This window comes from Gossypium arboreum, chromosome 3, assembly GCF_025698485.1.
Source record: "Gossypium arboreum isolate Shixiya-1 chromosome 3, ASM2569848v2, whole genome shotgun sequence".
Classification (NCBI taxonomy): domain Eukaryota; kingdom Viridiplantae; phylum Streptophyta; class Magnoliopsida; order Malvales; family Malvaceae; genus Gossypium; species Gossypium arboreum.
The window spans coordinates 2,487,552-2,506,398 of record NC_069072.1 but is presented as its reverse complement, the minus strand read 5'-3'; the positions used below and the strand labels follow the sequence as shown (position 1 = coordinate 2,506,398).

At 31.3% G+C, this 18,847-nt stretch overlaps 1 protein-coding gene across 1 annotated transcript; it reads left to right on the top strand.

Annotated features, from left to right (window-relative positions):
- The first annotated feature begins 17,675 nt into the window (after positions 1–17,675).
- Positions 17,676–18,582, top strand: LOC108476387 (40S ribosomal protein S16). The gene has a single exon (XM_017778597.2). The coding sequence runs from the start codon at positions 17,938–17,940 to the stop codon at positions 18,373–18,375; it is 438 nt and encodes a 145-aa protein (XP_017634086.1). The 5' UTR covers positions 17,676–17,937; the 3' UTR covers positions 18,376–18,582.
- Positions 18,583–18,847: the final 265 nt, after the last annotated feature.

Sequence of the window (18,847 nt, the reverse complement as noted above, 5' to 3'; positions counted from 1 at the left end):
ACCTTCTTGTAGTTTATAAGTCTTGAGTAATGCTCAAACATTAACATTCTATTGTGTCCTTAGATATAATAGAATTCTTTTGTAAAACTTGTATTCACTCTTTATCATTTAAATGAATATCAATGAAGATGCATTTTATCACGATTTTGAGAAAATTTGTTTGTTTAGGAGAATTGAAGCGAAAAAATCTTTGAAGATTATGTCTCGTCTCCTGAATTGTTAAGAATGGTGGAACAAGAGGATAAACAGATTTTGCCTCATGAAGAATCTGTGGAAACAATAAATTTGGGCCTTGAAGAGAGGAAACAAGAAGTGAAGATTGGGACTTCTATTTCGGAGAGTACCGAGCATAGTTTGATCACTTTACTCATGAATACAAAGATGTTTTCGCATGGTCATACCGAGGATATGCGAGGCTAGATAAAGATTTAGTGGTCCATAAGCTCCCATTAAAGCGAATGCAAGCCCATCCAGCAAAAATTAAGGCGGATGAGACCGAAATCTTTGTTGAAAATAAAAGAGAAAGTCAAGAAGCAATTTGACGGGGCTTCCTACAAGCCTCCAAATATCGAAATGGGTGGCTAACATAGTCCGGTACCAAAGAAAGATGGCAAAATACGAATGTGCGTGGATTACCGTGACTGAATCGAGCAAGCCCAAAAGATAATTTTCCCTTGCCACATATTGACACGTTGGTGGACAACACAGCAAAACATTCATTGTTTTCTTTCATGGATAGATTCTCGAGGTATAATCAGATCAAGATGGCCCCTGAGGATATGGAGAAAACTACCTTCATAATAATGTGGGGAACGTTCTGCTACAAGGTGATGCCATTCGGGTTAAAGAATGCTGGGGCAACATATCAGAGGGCTATGGTAACGTTATTCCATGACATGATGCATAAAGAAATAGAGGTCTAAGTCGATGACATGATTGCTAAATCCCGAGGGGAAGAAGAGCATGTAGTGAACCTCGAAGTTGTTTGAAAGGTGAGAAAGTTTCACTAAAGCAAATCGACCAAATGTACATTTGGGGCTACCTCGGGAAAGTTGCTAGGCTTCATTGTCAGTGAAAGAGATATCGAAGTTGATCCAAATAAAATAAAAGCCATCCAAGAATTACCACCTCCGCGCACGCAAAAGGAAGTTAGAGGATTTTTAGGGAGATTAAACTACATCGCTCGATTTATCGCTCAACTTACCAACCAATGCGACCCAATCTTTCCGCTTCTTCGAAAACATAACCCGGGAGAATGGAACGAGGAATGTTGGGTGGCCTTTGACAAGATAAAACAGTATTTGTCTAATCCTCCAGTGCTAGTACCGCCAATGCTGGAAGACCATTAATATTGTATTTGGTGTGTTCGAGAATTCAATGGGTTGCATCTTGGGGCAACACGACGAGTCGAGAAAAGAAAGAAAAGCGATCTACTAACTCAACAAAAGTTTCTTGAATATGAGGCAAAGTATTCGTCCATAGAAAAATCTTCTTTGCGCTCTGGTTTGGGTAGCTCGGAGACTCGGACAATATATGTTGTATCACACGACATGGCTAATTTCAAAATTGGACCCAATAAGATACATGATGGAATCATGCAAGCACTATCGGGAAGAATGGCACGATGGCGGATCCTCCTTTCGAATATGACATTGCCTATGTAAGTCGAAGTCGATAAAGGGAGCGCAATAGTGACTTCTTAGCAACTCGAGCAACGAGAGGAATATGAGCCTTTAAGATTCGATTTCCCAGACGAAGACTTAATGTGCATCACGAAATAAAATCGAGTCATCAAAGAGAAGTCATGGAAGATGTGCTTTGATGGTGCGTCAAATGCTTTAGGGCATGGAATTGGAGCAATCTGGTATCACCAGACGGGAATCATTATCCGTTCACTTGCAAGACCGAACTTCTTACGTACCAATAATATCGCGAGAATATGAGGCTCAGTATCATGGGGCTTCGTGCGACTATCGAGCGAAACATCGAGATCTTGGAGGTGTACGGGGACTCGACCCTAGTGATTTACCAAATCCGTGGAGAGTGGGAAGGAGGACTCAAAATTGATTAAGTCTGCGATTTAGTGGCTAGATTGATCAAGAAATTCAAAGAAATAACTTTTCATTACTTCCGGAGAAGAGAACCAACTGGTGATGCCACAGCCACTTTGGCTTCAATGTTCAAAGCAAGTAGAAAGCGAAATAATGCCCTCAAAATGAGCATATCTGAGGTCCACACACTTTGTTGTAGCATTGAGAAAGAAGTAGACGGATGGCCTTGGTTCCATGATATCTTAGAATATATCAAGAATCAAAGGTATCCCGAACAAGCGAATGAGAACGATAAAAGAACAATTAGAAGAATGGCGGTGGATTTGTTCTTGATGGGGATATCTGTATAAAAGAGGAAAGGATCGGATGCTTTTGAGATGTGTGGATGATGTTGAAGCCGAAAAATACTTGAAGAGGTCCATGAGGGAATTTGCGAGCGCATGCCAATGGTTTTAATATGGCGAGAAAGATCATGAAACTCGGTTATTATTGGCTGACAATGGAAAATGACTGCATCAATTTTGCCAGAAAATGCCACAAATGTCAAATCTACGGCGATAAAATTCATGTAGCCTCTTCACCCCTTCATGTCATGACTTCTCCGTGGCCTTTTTCTATGTGGGGCATGGATGTCATAGGGCCAATTTCTCCAAAAGCTTCAAATGGACATCGATTCATTTTTGTGGTTATCGATTACTTCACAAAATAGATTGAAGCCGCTTCGTTTGCCAATGTGACGAAGACTGCAGTGTGCAAGTTTTTGAAAAAGGAAATTATTTGCCGATATGGTTTGCCTGAAAGAATCATTTCAGATAATGCCATGAATCTGAACAATAAGATGATGGAAGAAGTGTGCGAGAAATTCCAAATAAAGCATCATAACTCCTCGCCCTATCGCCCAAAGATGAATGGGGCTGTGAAAGCAGCCAACAAAAATATTAAGAAGATCATTGGGAAAATGACTGAGACATATAAAGATTGGCACGAGAAACTACCATTTGCTTTGTATGCATATCGCACATTTGTGCGAACATCTACAGGAGCAACTCATTTCTCTCTGGTTTATGGAATGGAAGCTGTGCTACCTATTGAGGTTGAGATCCCCTCTCTGCGAGTCTTAATGGAATCAAAGTTAGAAGAAGCATAATGGGTACAAGCTCGATATGATCAGCTGAACCTCATTGAAGAAAAACGTCTTAGGGTAATTTGTCATGGACAAATGTACCAGAAAAGAATGATCACAGCCCATGACAAGAAGGTACGACTAAGAGAATTCCATGAAGGAGAACTCGTGCTGAGGAAAATTCTCTCAATACAAAAAGACCTGCTAGGAAAATGGGCACCAAATTGGGAAGAACCATATGTCGTAAAGAAGGCATTCTCAGGAGAAGCTTTGATCCTTACCGAGATGGATGGGAAAGAAGTGTTGAATCCAGTGAACTTAGATACTGTGAAGAAATATTATGCTTAAGATGAAAACCCGAAAAAGGCATCTTAAAAAAAAAAAAAGGGATCAAGGCGAAAACCCGAAAAGGGCGTCTTGATTAGTACAAAAGATTAGGATGAAAACCGAGAGGCGTCCTAATGAAACAAACTGGCGGTCAAGCGATAGGTCAAGCGGTGAGGCTACTGATATTTGAAGCATTTCGAAAGCTCGAAATCTTCTACGCAAGAAGTCGCTTTCGAAAAGATTTTGATTGAGGAGCGAGGAAGAGTTCATGTGTTGAATATCTAGAGCATTTGTATCCGTTGAATCGATCATTTCTTTCTTTTGACATTTTTACTCTCATTGGTTAACTTGCTTTGTTTGCCACATTTGAAATAGATGAATATGAAATATCATTTTTTTTCCTACCCGACCTTTTTCATGCATCTCATTATGTGTTTATTTACATGATAAATGGTGAAATGACATACTCTAAACAAAAGAAATGTTAAGCATTACCTGGATGAAAATTTGATAAGCACAAGAGTCTCAAAGTAAGAACAAAGTTCAATCGGGGGCAAAAGAATGATATCTGAGAAACATCGATTATTCGTGAAGCTTGAAGACAGGTATAAGGCCTGAAGAGAAAGTCGAGAATCAAAGCAATGAACACAGATCCTCAACAATCGTGGCTAAATGGACATACGACAAACATGCTTAAGGAGCACTGCATAATCATGTAGGCATAAAAGCATTTAAGACAAACATGTGTATATCATGATAACATCATACATGGCATATACAGGTACTCCAACAGAGCAAGAGATCTTGAATGAGAGTCGCACTGAATCAAAGGAAAAGACACCCGAATTCTACCAAAGGACAGGTTTTGGTATTTTGATGTTTTTAATTCATGCTTTTCAAGGAAACTCAACTCATATTGCGAGAGACGAGTTGAGCCTCAGGTCACGCTGAGGTATTTTCAATTTCTGTTTTCAATTTACGTTGTTCAAGAATCAACTCATATTGCGAGAGGTGGGTTGAACCTTTTAATTTCTACTTTTTCAAAATCAGCTCATATTGCGAGAGGTGAGTTGAGCCTCAGGTCACGCTAAGGTATTTTCAATTTTTGTTTTCAATTTACGTTGTTCAAGAATCAACTCATATTGCGAGAAGTGGGTTGAACCTTTTAATTTCTACTTTTTCAAAATCAGCTCATATTGCGAGAGGTGAGTTGAGCCTCAGGTCACGCTGAGGTATTTTCAATTTTTGTTTTCAATTTATGTTGTTCAAGAATCAACTCATATTGCGAGAGGTGGGTTGAACCTTTTAATTTCTACTTTTTCAAAATCAGCTCATATTGCGAGAGGTGAGTTGAGCCTCGATTCACATGCTGAGGTATTTTCAATTTCTGTCTTTCAAAAAAAAAAATTCAACTCATATTGCGAGAAATGAGTTGAGCCTCAAGACACGTTGAGGTAATTTCAGTTTCTGTTTTCAAAATTCAACTCATATTGCGAGAAATGAGTTGAGCCTCAAGACACGTTGAGGTAATTTCAATTTCTGTTCAAAATGAGTTGAGCCTCAAGACACGCTGAGGTAATTTCAATTTCTTTTCAAAATTCAACTCATATTGCGAGAAATTAGTTGAGCCTCAAGACATCTTGAGGTATTTTCAATTTCTTTTTCAAAAAAATCAACTCATATTGTGAGAAATGAGTTGAGCCTTAAGACATCTTGAGGTATTTTCAATTTCATTTTTCAAAAATCAACTCATATTGCAAGAGGTGAGTTGAGCCTCGGGACACTGTTGAGGTAATTTCAATTCTGTTGTCAAAAAATCAACTCGTATTGTGAGGCGAGTTGAGCCTCGAGTCACACGCCGAGGTATTTTCAATTTCCGTTTTCAATTTCGCCTTTCAAAAAAAAAATCAACTCATATTGCGAGAGGTGAGTTGAGCCTTGGCTCACGCTATTGAGCTATTTTCAATTCATCTTTCAAAAAATCAACTCATATTGCGAGAGGTGAGTTGAGCTTGAGATCACACTGCTGAGGTATTTTTTCAATTTATATTTTCAAAAAATCAACTCACATTGCGAGATGTGAGTTGAGCCTCAGTCACATTTCGAGGTATTTTCAAAATCTGTTTTTGATTACATTTTCAAAAATCAACTCATATTGCGAGAAGTGAGTTGAGCCTTGGCTCACGTCTTTGAGCTATTTTCAATTTCTATTTTTTTCAAAAAATTCAACTCATATTGCGAGAGGTGAGTTGAGCTTTTTAATTCTGCGAGAGTTGAGTTGAGTCTTTTAATTTACATTTTTCAAAAATCAACTCATATTGCGAGAGGTGAGTTGAACCTTGATCACATATCGAGGTATTTTCAAAATCGCTTTTCAAGTTAAGTTTCAAAAATCAACTCATATTGCGAGAGGTGAGTTGAGCTCGGGATCACATGCCGAGTAGAGAATAAAGATTGAAGCGATTGAAGACATCGATTCTGTCTCCTTAAAGTTGCGATGGAGTTGATCGAGGTATCGATCTTGCCTTTACGGAGTCGCAGAAGAAAAGACCACAAACCTTATCTCACTGAAGCGATAGAAGAGTAGATTGAAGTTGTAGATCTCACCTTTCTGAAGTTACAGCGAAGTAGATCAAAGCCATACATTTCATATCCTTGAAGTTACATTGGAATAAATTGAAGCTACAAGGCGTATATCACAAGATGCAGTGGAGTGAACCAAAGCTACAAGATGCGGTGGACTGAAAAGGGACTAACTAAACAAGAAGAGTTCCAAAGCAAGTCAAGACCTAGCAAGACCGGGCAAATTTGGTCTTCCTTGAAAGTCTTTGCTCTATTATCGTTGCACGACAATGAGCAAAGAGGGCATTATAAAGAAGCCCAAATTGCCCAGACCGATTATATCAAAACCCAACCAAACCTCTAAACCCACTAAAACCCTTAACCCATGACCCATTTACATCTACCCAAACCCATTACAAAACCCAAATATTAAACCCAATTCAAAAGCCCATTAAGCCCCCAAAAAAACCTAACCCCAAAAAAAACCAAGAAACCCTAGCCACCTAGCCACTTTCCCACTTGCCCCATTTTCCTCCCATTTTGATATCTATTGTCTACCACCACCACCTACAAAATAGAAAAAGAAATAATAGAAAATCATGTAAAAGATGACTATAAAAGCCATTCAAAATCATGTAAGGGGATTTTACAAAGATTGAAAAAAACACAAAATCCTTCAAATTTTGAACTCAAAAGAAACATCAATAAAAGGTTGCATCTTTTCTTTTTCCTCTTCTTTCGAATCTTTTTTCTCTTTTTTGTGTTGTTTTTCTTTCTTTATATATACATATATTGTTAAAAAATTTACCTTTTTCGCCACCACTTACGGTGGCGTGGTGGTCGACGACGGCGACGACCGACGATCGACCGATGACCGGCCCCCTTGGCCGGATTTCCTTTCCCCCTCCTTCTCTCTTCTTTCCCCTTCTTTTTTTAGGTATTTTATATATATTATGTATATATTTTTAATGCCATTAGTTATATATTTCTTATGTATATATTCTTAAATACTATTATATACATATATATATATTTTAAATACCATATTGTGTATATATTGTTATTACAAATTATTACTATTGCTAGTGTCGAAACCATTCCTCGTTTTAAAAATTTTAAATTTTTTTTAAAAAAAGGGGTAATCGACTTTTGAAAAAAAAACAAATGCATGGAGTCGCCACCGATCTTTTGTTTTGGTGTGATCGGATCACCTAAAAATTTGGTTATTTTAATAAAACATTTATGATTTACTAAAACAACAATTTTGGTCTACAAAAATTTTAGAAAACGGGCTCGGGAGTCGGTTACGCATGAGGAAGGATTAGCACCCTCACTACGCCCAAAATTGGTACCAAATCGATTAAATACTGTCTTTATGTCTAAGCTTTAAAAAATGTTTTTGAAATGTGATTCCTTTTTGATAACATTTGAGTAACTCAAGTTAGTCATCAAAATTCTCTTGCCTAAGAGGAATATAACACCACATCCAGCACGATAGGACATGATCCTTTAAGCCCTCGAAAACATGATGAATTTTGACTTCAAAAATTTATATGTTGAAAACCGCAAAAGGATGCCCAGTTATTTAGTCCAACGAGAGAATCGAAACCCAACACGGTAGGGCACGGTTCTTCGAATTTCCAAACGTTGAACATTGTCTTGCTTTGGAAAACGTGAATGAAATTCCAAAGGGATATTCGATTCTTTTGCACAAACGAGAAATTGCAACCCAACACGATAGGGCACGATTCCCCGAATTGCCGAACGTCGAACATCATCTTCGTTTTAAAGAATTTTTAAACGAATAATTATAAACCGGCTTGGAATACACTAATTTTAACTTGAATTAGATTTAGAGAATTAGAAATCATAAAGTGATATTTGTAAATCGAAATAAAATAAAAAGAAAGGGATAATATACATGAGCATAATATATGCATTCATATAAAATGAAATAAGAGATGAGAATAACAAAAATTAGCTAACACGAAATAATCACAGATCAAATATAATAAAAAGTAAAATAAAACTTAAGTAAGTGATATATACATAAATAAGTAAATAACACAAACAATGATAAAAATAATAATAATAATAATAATAATAATAATAATAATGCAACGTGAAAATAATGATAATAATATATGAATAAATATATATATATATATATACATACGTATACCAAAAACATATTCATAATAATAGTATTGAATATTAAAAGTATATATATAATAGAGACAAAAATATATGCATAATATAGTATTGAAAGTATTTACATGGGATAATATATAAAAAAAACATATGAATAATGTGATATTAAAATATATACATAAAAATATAATAACTATATATAATATAATAAATACATAATATAGTATTAAAATATATATAATACATACACATTAGAAATAATAATAATGTTACAAAACAACTATTAATAATACTTCATAAATATATACATACATGTATATATATATACATATATATGTTAAAAATAAGTACATATTAATATTAGGATGATAATATTAAAATAACCATTGATAAATTTACAATATAAATATATATACATATAAGTATGATAATAGTAATTATAATACTAATACTAATAATAAATACAATAATAGTAGTAAAATGAACACAATAATAATCATGAAAATAATACAAATAATGTGTACATGAAAATAATAATGATATGATAAAAAGGTGCGATATAATAATAACGTAAAGAAAATAAAATAATAATATTTATAATAAAAGAAAATAAAATAGTGTATTTAAAAGCATATATATATTATTATTGGAACTAATATTAAAAATTAAAGTAGCAAAGATAATATAAAAATCAACTTAAATTAAAAAGAGACTAAATTGAATTAAAAGCGAAGTTTGAGGCGAATTAAAAATAATAATTTAATTATGAAGTAATAAAAGCGGAGGGCTAAGCGCAAATAGCCCTCCAATGAAAACACGCGATCCTGAAGTTGGAGCGGTCGGGTCGTGGTCGGCCATGGATTAAGAGCCAAAACGACGTCATTTTGGCATTAGTGGCTTAAACCCAAAACGACGTCGTTTTGATGGGGCTATATAAGTCAAAATTCCTCAAAAAAAAAGCTCATTTTTCCATTTCATAAAAAAAAAACTAACCCCTTTCTCTCAAACTCTCTCAAGGTCTTCTCCCTCCTACCAAACTCCGGCTCCGTCCGCCGCCATCCACTGCCGCCGGCCACCGTCGCCGGCCACCGCGCACGGTGGCCGGAAATTTCAAAAAGGTTTTTTTTTTTTTTTTTATGTTTCTTATATATGTACCTTGATATATTTTAATACATGAATGAGAAGAGATGGATTCGAATAATGAAATAAAAAGAAAAAAAAGAAAAGAAAAAAAACCTTAAACCGGTTTGCACTTCTTTTTTTTTGATGGCTTTCTTATTATCTCTTTTTTGTATTGCTTGCTTTGTTTTTAAAGAAAAATCTTCAGAGAGATTACACTTTTTTTTCTTCAATCTCTTTTTTTTTTTTATCTCAAAAAAAAAAACTCTCCTCCCCTTTTACAATATTCTTGTTTTTGTACCCAAAAAAATCCGGGATTTCAGGCTTTTTCCCGAAATACCATGGATTTGCTATTATCTATTTCCTTGTTTTCTTGCTTCTTTTCTGCCCCTTTTTTTGTTTTTTTTTTCTTTTGGCTTTTGCATGTGTAAATGGAGCAAGTGGAGGTGGCTAGGGTTTTTTCTTCTTTTTTTTTTTACCAAAAATAAGTTAAGGTTGTGGGCTAATTGGGCTTTTAGGGTTTTAATAGTTGGGCTGTAATTGGGTATTGTATTTATTTATTTGGTTTATTGGGCCCCGGGCAAAATTTGGGCCTTACAGCTAGTATTATTATAACTATTATTATATTAGTGTATATTTTATGTGCATATGTATATATATATATTTTTGCACATATCATTATTTTATATTATTATTGTAAATTTTTATGTATATATTTTTTATGTACGTTTCCTAATATTTTCTTTTATTGTAGATATTATTATTATTATTACATACTTTTATTATATGCATATATATATATGTATTTTTATGTACATATTATTATTTTATATTATTATTACCAAATATATCATTTTTCCTATTTTATTATTAGTACATGATTTGTTTTTATTTTGTAAATATCATTATTATTGTTATTCTAATATTCTAGTATTCCATGTTAATATTTTTCATTAATATATCATTTTTTTAGGTCCTTTATCTATTTTTAATTTCTCACTTTAGGAATATTTTTCTCATGTTTTAATTAATTTAAAAATAAGGCAATATACCGATTTAATATTAAGCCATCGATTTCATCGCTATGTTGGGTGAAATTAAATGGCTTGTGTTAAAAACAGGACACCCTTTCTAAAAAAAATCGAAAACTAAAATTCTCATTTTTCAATCGGATCACGATTAAATATTATATTGAGCTCGTATTTTTGAAAATCAAGTCAACACATGTTTATGAGATACCAATTTTGGGCGTCGCGAGGTGCTAATACCTTCCTCACGCGTAATCGACTCCGAACCCCAATTTTTCTCTGGACTTTCATGTAGACCTAAATTTGGCCTTCTTTTTGTTTTAAAATAATTTTATTAGGTGTCCGATTACACCTATAAAAAGGGATCGGTGGCGACTCCCTTTGTTAATAAAATCAAAAGTTGGTTTTCAAATGTTTAATAAATCGCCACAATTAGCGACCAAGCGAAACTATTTTTTTTTTACGTCGCTACACCACCCAAAGCCCCTTCCCAACCCATAAACAGGAGGATAGTGTGCTTCAGCGCATTCGAACCCACGTCCTCCTGTATTGACAATAATGTTCATGCCAATTATTAACAATAATATTTTATATTATGTTATGTAGAAAAGTTAAATTTTATATAATGTTTTTAACAATAAAATAATTTAAATTTAAAATTATTAAGTATTATTAAATTAAATGGTTTTATTATAGCTTAATTAGATAATTGTTTTAAAAGAAAAATAACTTTTATTTATAAAATAAAATAATTTTCTCTCTTCACGAGTTAACCTAGCACACAATGAGTTCATTGCATGTGCGACAAGCGTCACATTTTATATTTTAAAAAAATGCATCATATTATCATATAGCATTATTCATAAAATTGTAATGTTAGGTGACGAAATTAATTCGAGATTTAACACATGTCAATGTATTAAAATTTAAAAAAAAATATCAATCTCATCCTATTTATGGATGGCAAAAAAGAAATTATAACGAATGGATTCTAAGCCGATTCAACTTGGTAGGGACGATTTTTTTTAATAACTGGATTTTGGGATAGGTCGAGTTTAGCACGAAACCATCTACTCGGAATATTTAAAAAATTAAGCTTCTATATATTTAATATTGATCAAGTTAAAACATTTGAAAATTATTACTACCAACATCATTTTGTCCTTTTACTTCTATTTAGCACCAATTTCTTTCCCATTCTATGTTAACATATTTTTATTTAAAGGTAAAAAAAAAAATCTCCTTAGTAAAAAATCAATAAAATCCTTATGAAAATATAACACTCAATCGAATCTTTGGTGACCTAAAAAAAAAATTAATCAGCCCATTTTGTTAATAGAAACTATCAATTAACCGGTTTGGCTGTTAATCTCGCTAACGTGGTGGATGAGAACCACCAGACATTGCCATGTGACAATATGCTAATGTGGCATGCCATAATAATTGTATGGTGGCTTCTTTGTCACGTCAGCGAAGTTAACGAGTAAATCAATTAATTGACAGTTTTCACTAATAAAAGGCCTCAATTATTTTTATTATTTTTTACAATGGTTCGATTATTAATTTTTATTGAGGTTTTTTTTTTTTTCATTAAGCTTAAGATTTTGTGCTTAGTTATCCCGAGAATGGTATTTGTTGTAAATCATAGCAGCTCCAAAAGTAAACCATGAATTGAACACAACAAACTAAATGTTTTGAGGACGAAAAAACAAAGAAGACAACAATTTCAGTGAGAAGTGGTGTAACAATTTTAATTTAATTAATCGTAATTTTAAGAAAATAGAAAATTTAAACTTGGATTAAATCAATATCTGATACAGAATTTATTTTTAATTCCGAGTAAATTTATTTTTTTAAAATCAAAATCGAGTTAAAATCGAATCAAAATCAAATAAAGATGGTGGCAGACAAAAATCGGCAACATTACCACACTAATCCTGTTATATGACGAGATTGGAATGATTAAAGAAAATCCACTTTTACTTAAAAAACTGAAACAAATCTAATAAATAAAAGAAGCAAAAACATGAAAGGGAATTTGCATTTAGAGCCTTCATTATACTTAAATTTAATATTCAATTTTATATTTTTAAATTAATATAATTTTATAATGTCATCAATTAGTCAAAAAAATTAACACTATTAATTACTACAATTAAATGATGGCTTTAATTATTTTCATCAAAATATTAGCATTATAAAATTGAATGATAAAATTTTAATAAATTAAAATATAGGGATTGAAATACATACTTGAACATATTAACCATACAAAATAAAAAATCTAAACTTTTATTGTTGATAAATTATTTTATGGACCCTATCCACTACATTATCCACGGATCCTTTCCAATTACATAATGACATTTCAGCAAAATTTTCATGTCATTGACACGTAATTTTAGTAATTTCTTTACCTTGAATCTTGAACCTTGAACCTCAAACGCTGAACCCGACTCTCAAACCTCAACCACAAACCTTAAATCTTAAATCTCAAATCATAAACTCTAAATATTGAACATTAAACTATAATTTTGAGTTTAAGGTTTGAGGTTTGAGGTTCTGAATTTAGAGTTTGGAGTAAAAATTTACTAAAATTATGTGTTAATGATAAGGAAAATTTGTTGAAATGTCACTGTGTAATTGGAAAGAGACCATGGATGACCCTTCTCACCACATCATCCATGGTTACTTTCCAATTACACAGTGACATTTCAACAAACTTTTCATGTTATTGACACATAATTTTAATTTTTTTTTTTTACATTGAACCCCAAACCCTAAACCATGAACTTCGAACATTAAACATTGAACTCAAGTTTTATAGTCCATGGTTCAAGGTTTGGAGTTTAAGGTTCAAAATTGAGTTTGGGGTTCAAATCACAAGGTTCAAGATTCAGGTTTAGAGTTCGGGGTTTGAGGTTCAAGATTGGAGATCGAGGTAAAAAATTTACCGAAATTATATATCAATGACATAGAAAATTTGTTAAAATGTCATTATATAATTGGAAAGAGACCATGTATAATAAGTGGAAATGATCCATAAAATAATTTCTCCCTATTGTTATGTTTTCCTCATTTATGTGTAAATGAGAATTTTTAAATTTCAATGAATTAACACGTATAAATTTTTTTATTAATTCTATTAATTAATACGATAATTTTAAAGATAACGAGATATATCAAGCTGATCAAATATTTTTCATATAAGATATAACATGTGTGACATGCATAATAAACAAATTAAGTGATTGGGAAATCATTATTAGAGGGCAAAGAATACCCTACTTATCTAAATTATCAATATTTTATTTTATTTCTGTAAATAATTATTTAATTTATTATTTTCCTATAATTGCTTATTTCATTCCTTTCATTAGTTACTATCATAAATAAAATCTTTATTTTATTTGAAATATATTTTATAATACTATATTAGGTGTTTTTAATAATAACTTCTAATTAGCGGACAGCATCCGACGCAACTTAATTCTAAATTCACACGCAATAAAATTTGACCTTCAGAATTCAAAATAAAAAGGTTTTATTCCTAATTTTGCTCCTAAAATATACTTTAATTTTCATATTGGTTCTTAAATTTTCTGGAAACTTTTGATACTTATTAATTTTATCCCGATTTACCCAAAAACAATACCAACCAATAAGAAAGTGACATGCGGCATGAAAAAATAATAATTTTAAGTATTACTTCCAATAAGAAAAACTTTAAGGACGAATATGAAAATTAAAGTATAGTGAAAAGGTGAATTTGCAATAAAGTCAAAGCAAAATGGCTGATTGAATTGCCGTGTTGGGGTTTTTTTCAGCTTTCAATTAAAAGCATTGATAGGCACAGTTATCTACCACGTGAACTGTCTTTGACGAAATTAAAGGCGCCCATCAGCACCGAAATCATGTATTTAAAATAAATATTTGGGGAATTGGGGTATTCTGGAAAGACGATCTCTTGTAATTGAGCGGGGTTATGCTAATTCAATTTGATTGTATTGAAGTGGTTATAGTCATTTAGGAAAAGTCTTTTGAAGAGTCTAATTCTACTTTGATCGGAATAATTTATTAGATGTTGCTGCGGTTCAAACAATGGAGTTCTAGAGAAGAAAATCGAAGAGCGGATCATTTGATCAAATTGATCCAACATAAAATTAATGATTTACGCTTTTTTTTTAGAACTCCCGTTAGAGGGGGTTGGTCTAGTTTATGTAATTAGTTTATTTATTCTACTTTTTCACCCCAAAAAATACAGATTTAGGTTTAAAAATATATAATAAAATAATAAAAATTGAAACTAATAATAATATATACTTAATGAGTGTCGGACGATATTAAACGATATTATAATAACATATAATAAGTAATGAAATGTATTGTTTGAAATTGAATCCGTGTATTTGTCTAATGGTTAGAGTGTTTACTGCCCCATGTGTGACATGAGTTTGAGTCGCGTTGCCATTAGGGCCTTTTCTTGTAATTCACAAAAAAATATGTATTATTTGAAATTAATTAATAATAACACATTAAATATGTACGTTACTTTGTCGCACAATCTCAATCAATGACATTATTTATTCTAGATTTTATCACACCCACAATGTGGGTGTACAAACATATTCAGTGTTAAAAATATATTTATAAATATATATTAACAAATGACTATTAGTGGAGACGAATGTTTTTTTATATGAATTTATTGGTTTTGTATTAGATTTTTAATAATATTTTTAATTGTTTTATTTGAATGTTGCATAAAAGTATGAAAACATGAAAATACTCTTAAAATAATATTAATTACCCTTCAAAGTAAGGATATTTTAATAATTTCTCGTGACACCGACTCAATCAAACACTTTATATATAATAAATATAGATGTATGCAATTAATGGAAGTAATAAAATGTATATAATAATATTGAAATGTGTAAAAATAATAATAAATGTCTAAAGTACTCTAAAATAATATAACTTATTTTAAATACGAAAATATTTTTGTAATTTCCTTAAGCGAATTAGTGCACGATTGACTTATGACACCAATTCAGTTAAAAATTTAAATAATAGAATATATATTAAATCATACAAACCACACATAAAACACCATAGATTATTGCACGAATATTATTATTTACCATGGGAAAGTTAAAAAACAAATAAAATATTCATTACCTTAATCAACCATCAAGAAAAACATCATGACCTTGCTATTGTCAAATTAACCCAATAATAAATTCCGATTAACCAATAAACCTTTGTTAAGAGCTCAATAGATCCGTCATATTAGTTATGTACAAAAGGTCAAGTCTCATATGCCAATTATTCTACTCTTTGTTTCAGAGTCTAATATTACAAAAACCATCATAATCAATAATAGATCTTGGCATTAAGATTGGGGGCACAGTAAAAAAAAATCAACATAACTTGGAGGGTTTAACGTGAATGTTTAAAAATTATTAAAGATTAAAAATATAAAAAAAATCTCAATTCAATCACTAGTTCAATCTAACTCGCCAATCCAATTCAAACATAATTTTTCAGATTCACCAACCTCGAAAACAATCATAGGTGTATCGTATCTTATTTTGGGTCATAATTAAACTCTATATATATATAATAAAAAAACCAACATTCAAAACATTGCAAATGAAACAAAAATAGTACACCAACCTAAAAATTTTAATGAAATGGACATCTTTTATAAATATTTTCTATATTAACATTTATAATTAAATTAAATTTTATGTTATCTATACTACTATAAGTAGAAGACAAGTGTTCTTGTTTTATTTTTTCTTAATAATAATGGTTAAATTTTAATTTTAATTATTCTATTTCGTGTAAAATGATTAGTTTTCAATTCAGTCTTTATATTATATACAAAATTGAGATTTAATTTTTATATTTTGATTTCTGTTATAACTTGATACCTTAACATTCATAATGCTATTAATTAACTTAAATATTTTATTTTAATTAAAATGTTAACGTGAATTTTAAAAATTGTTAGCATTATTAGAATTATTTGTTAAATTCAAGTTTATTACAATGTCAATTTTTCATCACTTGGTTGACGAGTGAGTGCTTTTTAAATTTTAGAATGTCATGCCAATAAATTTAATAGCAAAATTTTAAATTTGTTAATAACTGAACTTAAAATTTTAAATTAGAAAAATAAGGAAACTAAATTTTTAAAAATACAAATACAAATACTAAATTCCAAATGTATAGAGAGCATAGAAGCTTAAAGCACAATATAGCCTTAAAATTTGAACTAATTAATCCAAAAAAATTAACCAAACCCGAAGTGTGAGTCGAAAATCATACTAATATAGCTCAATTTTTTATTAGTTTATTATACAAACTTTGTAAATAAAGTGTTCGTTGTATATTGATATAAGATTACTTTTTTTTCTATTTATTGTCCAACCCGATGAATTTGATAAAAATAAATGTTATAATTCCTAAATTAATTTAAATTAAATTATTATATGATGTTAATAGTGAGGTGTATAATATAGTAATTAGATTAATTATTATATAATGTGATTAAAATAAAATAAAATAAAATAAAATAAAATAAAATGTTATATAATGTAATTAAATTAAGTCAATAACGGGTCTAATAATTATATGCTAATAATTAAGAAAATATTTTGAAACTCGGAAAACTATCCTAAACTTAATGTTTTCGTATATACTCTCGTACCTTCTTTTATATAATATATATAATATATATGATTGTTGCATGCAATTATATTATTTTGAGATTTGTGTTGAGATTTTAGTTTTAAATTTTATTATAATTTAATACATGATGTTTAAACAACAAAAATATTATTATTATTAATGGCAAGAAAATAATATTAAAAACTAAATTTAGAAAACGAGATCGGCTTTAAATATAACTAAAACAAAGAAGTATTTTGGAACTTAAAGAATTATCAAAAACTCAAACTTTTCATATATACTTTCGTATTTTCTTTTATATTATATACATGATTTGCACATTCATAGAATCATAATTCATTTAAAGTAAAATTTGACATTTTGTGTATTTATTTCGTAATAATTTTTAATTTCTTATATCATAATTTATTTTGTCATAAAGCTTTAATTTTTGTAAACATTGTAAAAGTTGGTTAAAGGTTTTCAGAATCAAATCGGTGATCGTTGTTCGATTTAATTGAATAAATTATTAAAAAATATTTAAAAATGGAGAAATTTGGGTTCATTAATTCACAACCAAATTTTAACTTTATTTAACTATCGTTTCAATCGATTCATACCAATTCATGGGTCAACTTATCGGAACCTTTATTCCAACCCCTTTAGAATTTTAAGAAATAACCCGAAGTTTAGTTAGTATTCCTAATGTCCTAACTTCCAAAATGAAAGTGATCTCAAACTTCCAAAACGCACCGTTTAACGCTTTCAAAAACCCTAATGTCCTAACGCAGCCTTTTTATATATAATCCTCTTAACGCCGCGCATTTTTGCTTCGCTAGGGTTTTTGCTTTAAGGTAAGAGTCGATTGTTTCTTCGAAAACCATAAACGGAACCAAATATGGCGGAGAAAGCAATCGAGTCGGTTCAATGCTTCGGCCGGAAGAAGACGGCGGTAGCCGTAACGCACTGCAAGAGGGGCCGTGGTTTGATCAAGATCAATGGTTGTCCCATTGAGCTTGTCGAGCCCGAGATCCTCCGTTTTAAGGCCGTCGAGCCAATCCTTCTCCTCGGCCGTCAGCGTTTCGCCGGCGTTGACATGAGGATCCGAGTCAAAGGTGGAGGTCACACTTCTCAGATCTACGCTATCCGTCAAAGCATCGCTAAAGCCCTTGTCGCTTTTTACCAGAAGTTCGTTGATGAGCAGAGCAAGAAGGAGATTAAGGATATTTTGGTCGGGTACGATAGGACTTTGCTGGTCGCTGATCCCAGGAGGTGCGAGCCTAAGAAGTTTGGTGGAAGAGGTGCCAGGGCAAGGTTCCAGAAGAGTTACCGTTGAAGAACTGTCATGGTTCGTTTTGATGTTGTTCTTAGTGAAATGATATGGTTATGCTTGTTTTGAATTAAGGTTTTATTATATGGATTTAAATTAGCTGCGACTGAGTTTCTGAATTTTTGGATGTTTGTTTTGGTTGCTTAAATTTATAGATAAATGTTTAAGACTGTTATTGCCTTTTTATATTTAATCTTGTTTTTTCAAGTTTTATTATCTGGCTGCCATTCAATGATTTTTTGGGGCTCAATGCTAATAGCTTTGAGATGTATTGTAGACCCTATGTTAGCTTATATATACAATTTGGTATGTAAATGTTTGTCTGTGCTTTTGAGTCTTGGTAGACAAATATATTTCTTCTTCTTGCTATATATACCTATAGTTTTATTTTGATGATTAGTTCAAATTTATGGTTTAGATATTCCTTTAGTTTTGTGATTTGTCTTGTGCTATGACCATAATATGATAAGAAACTTTA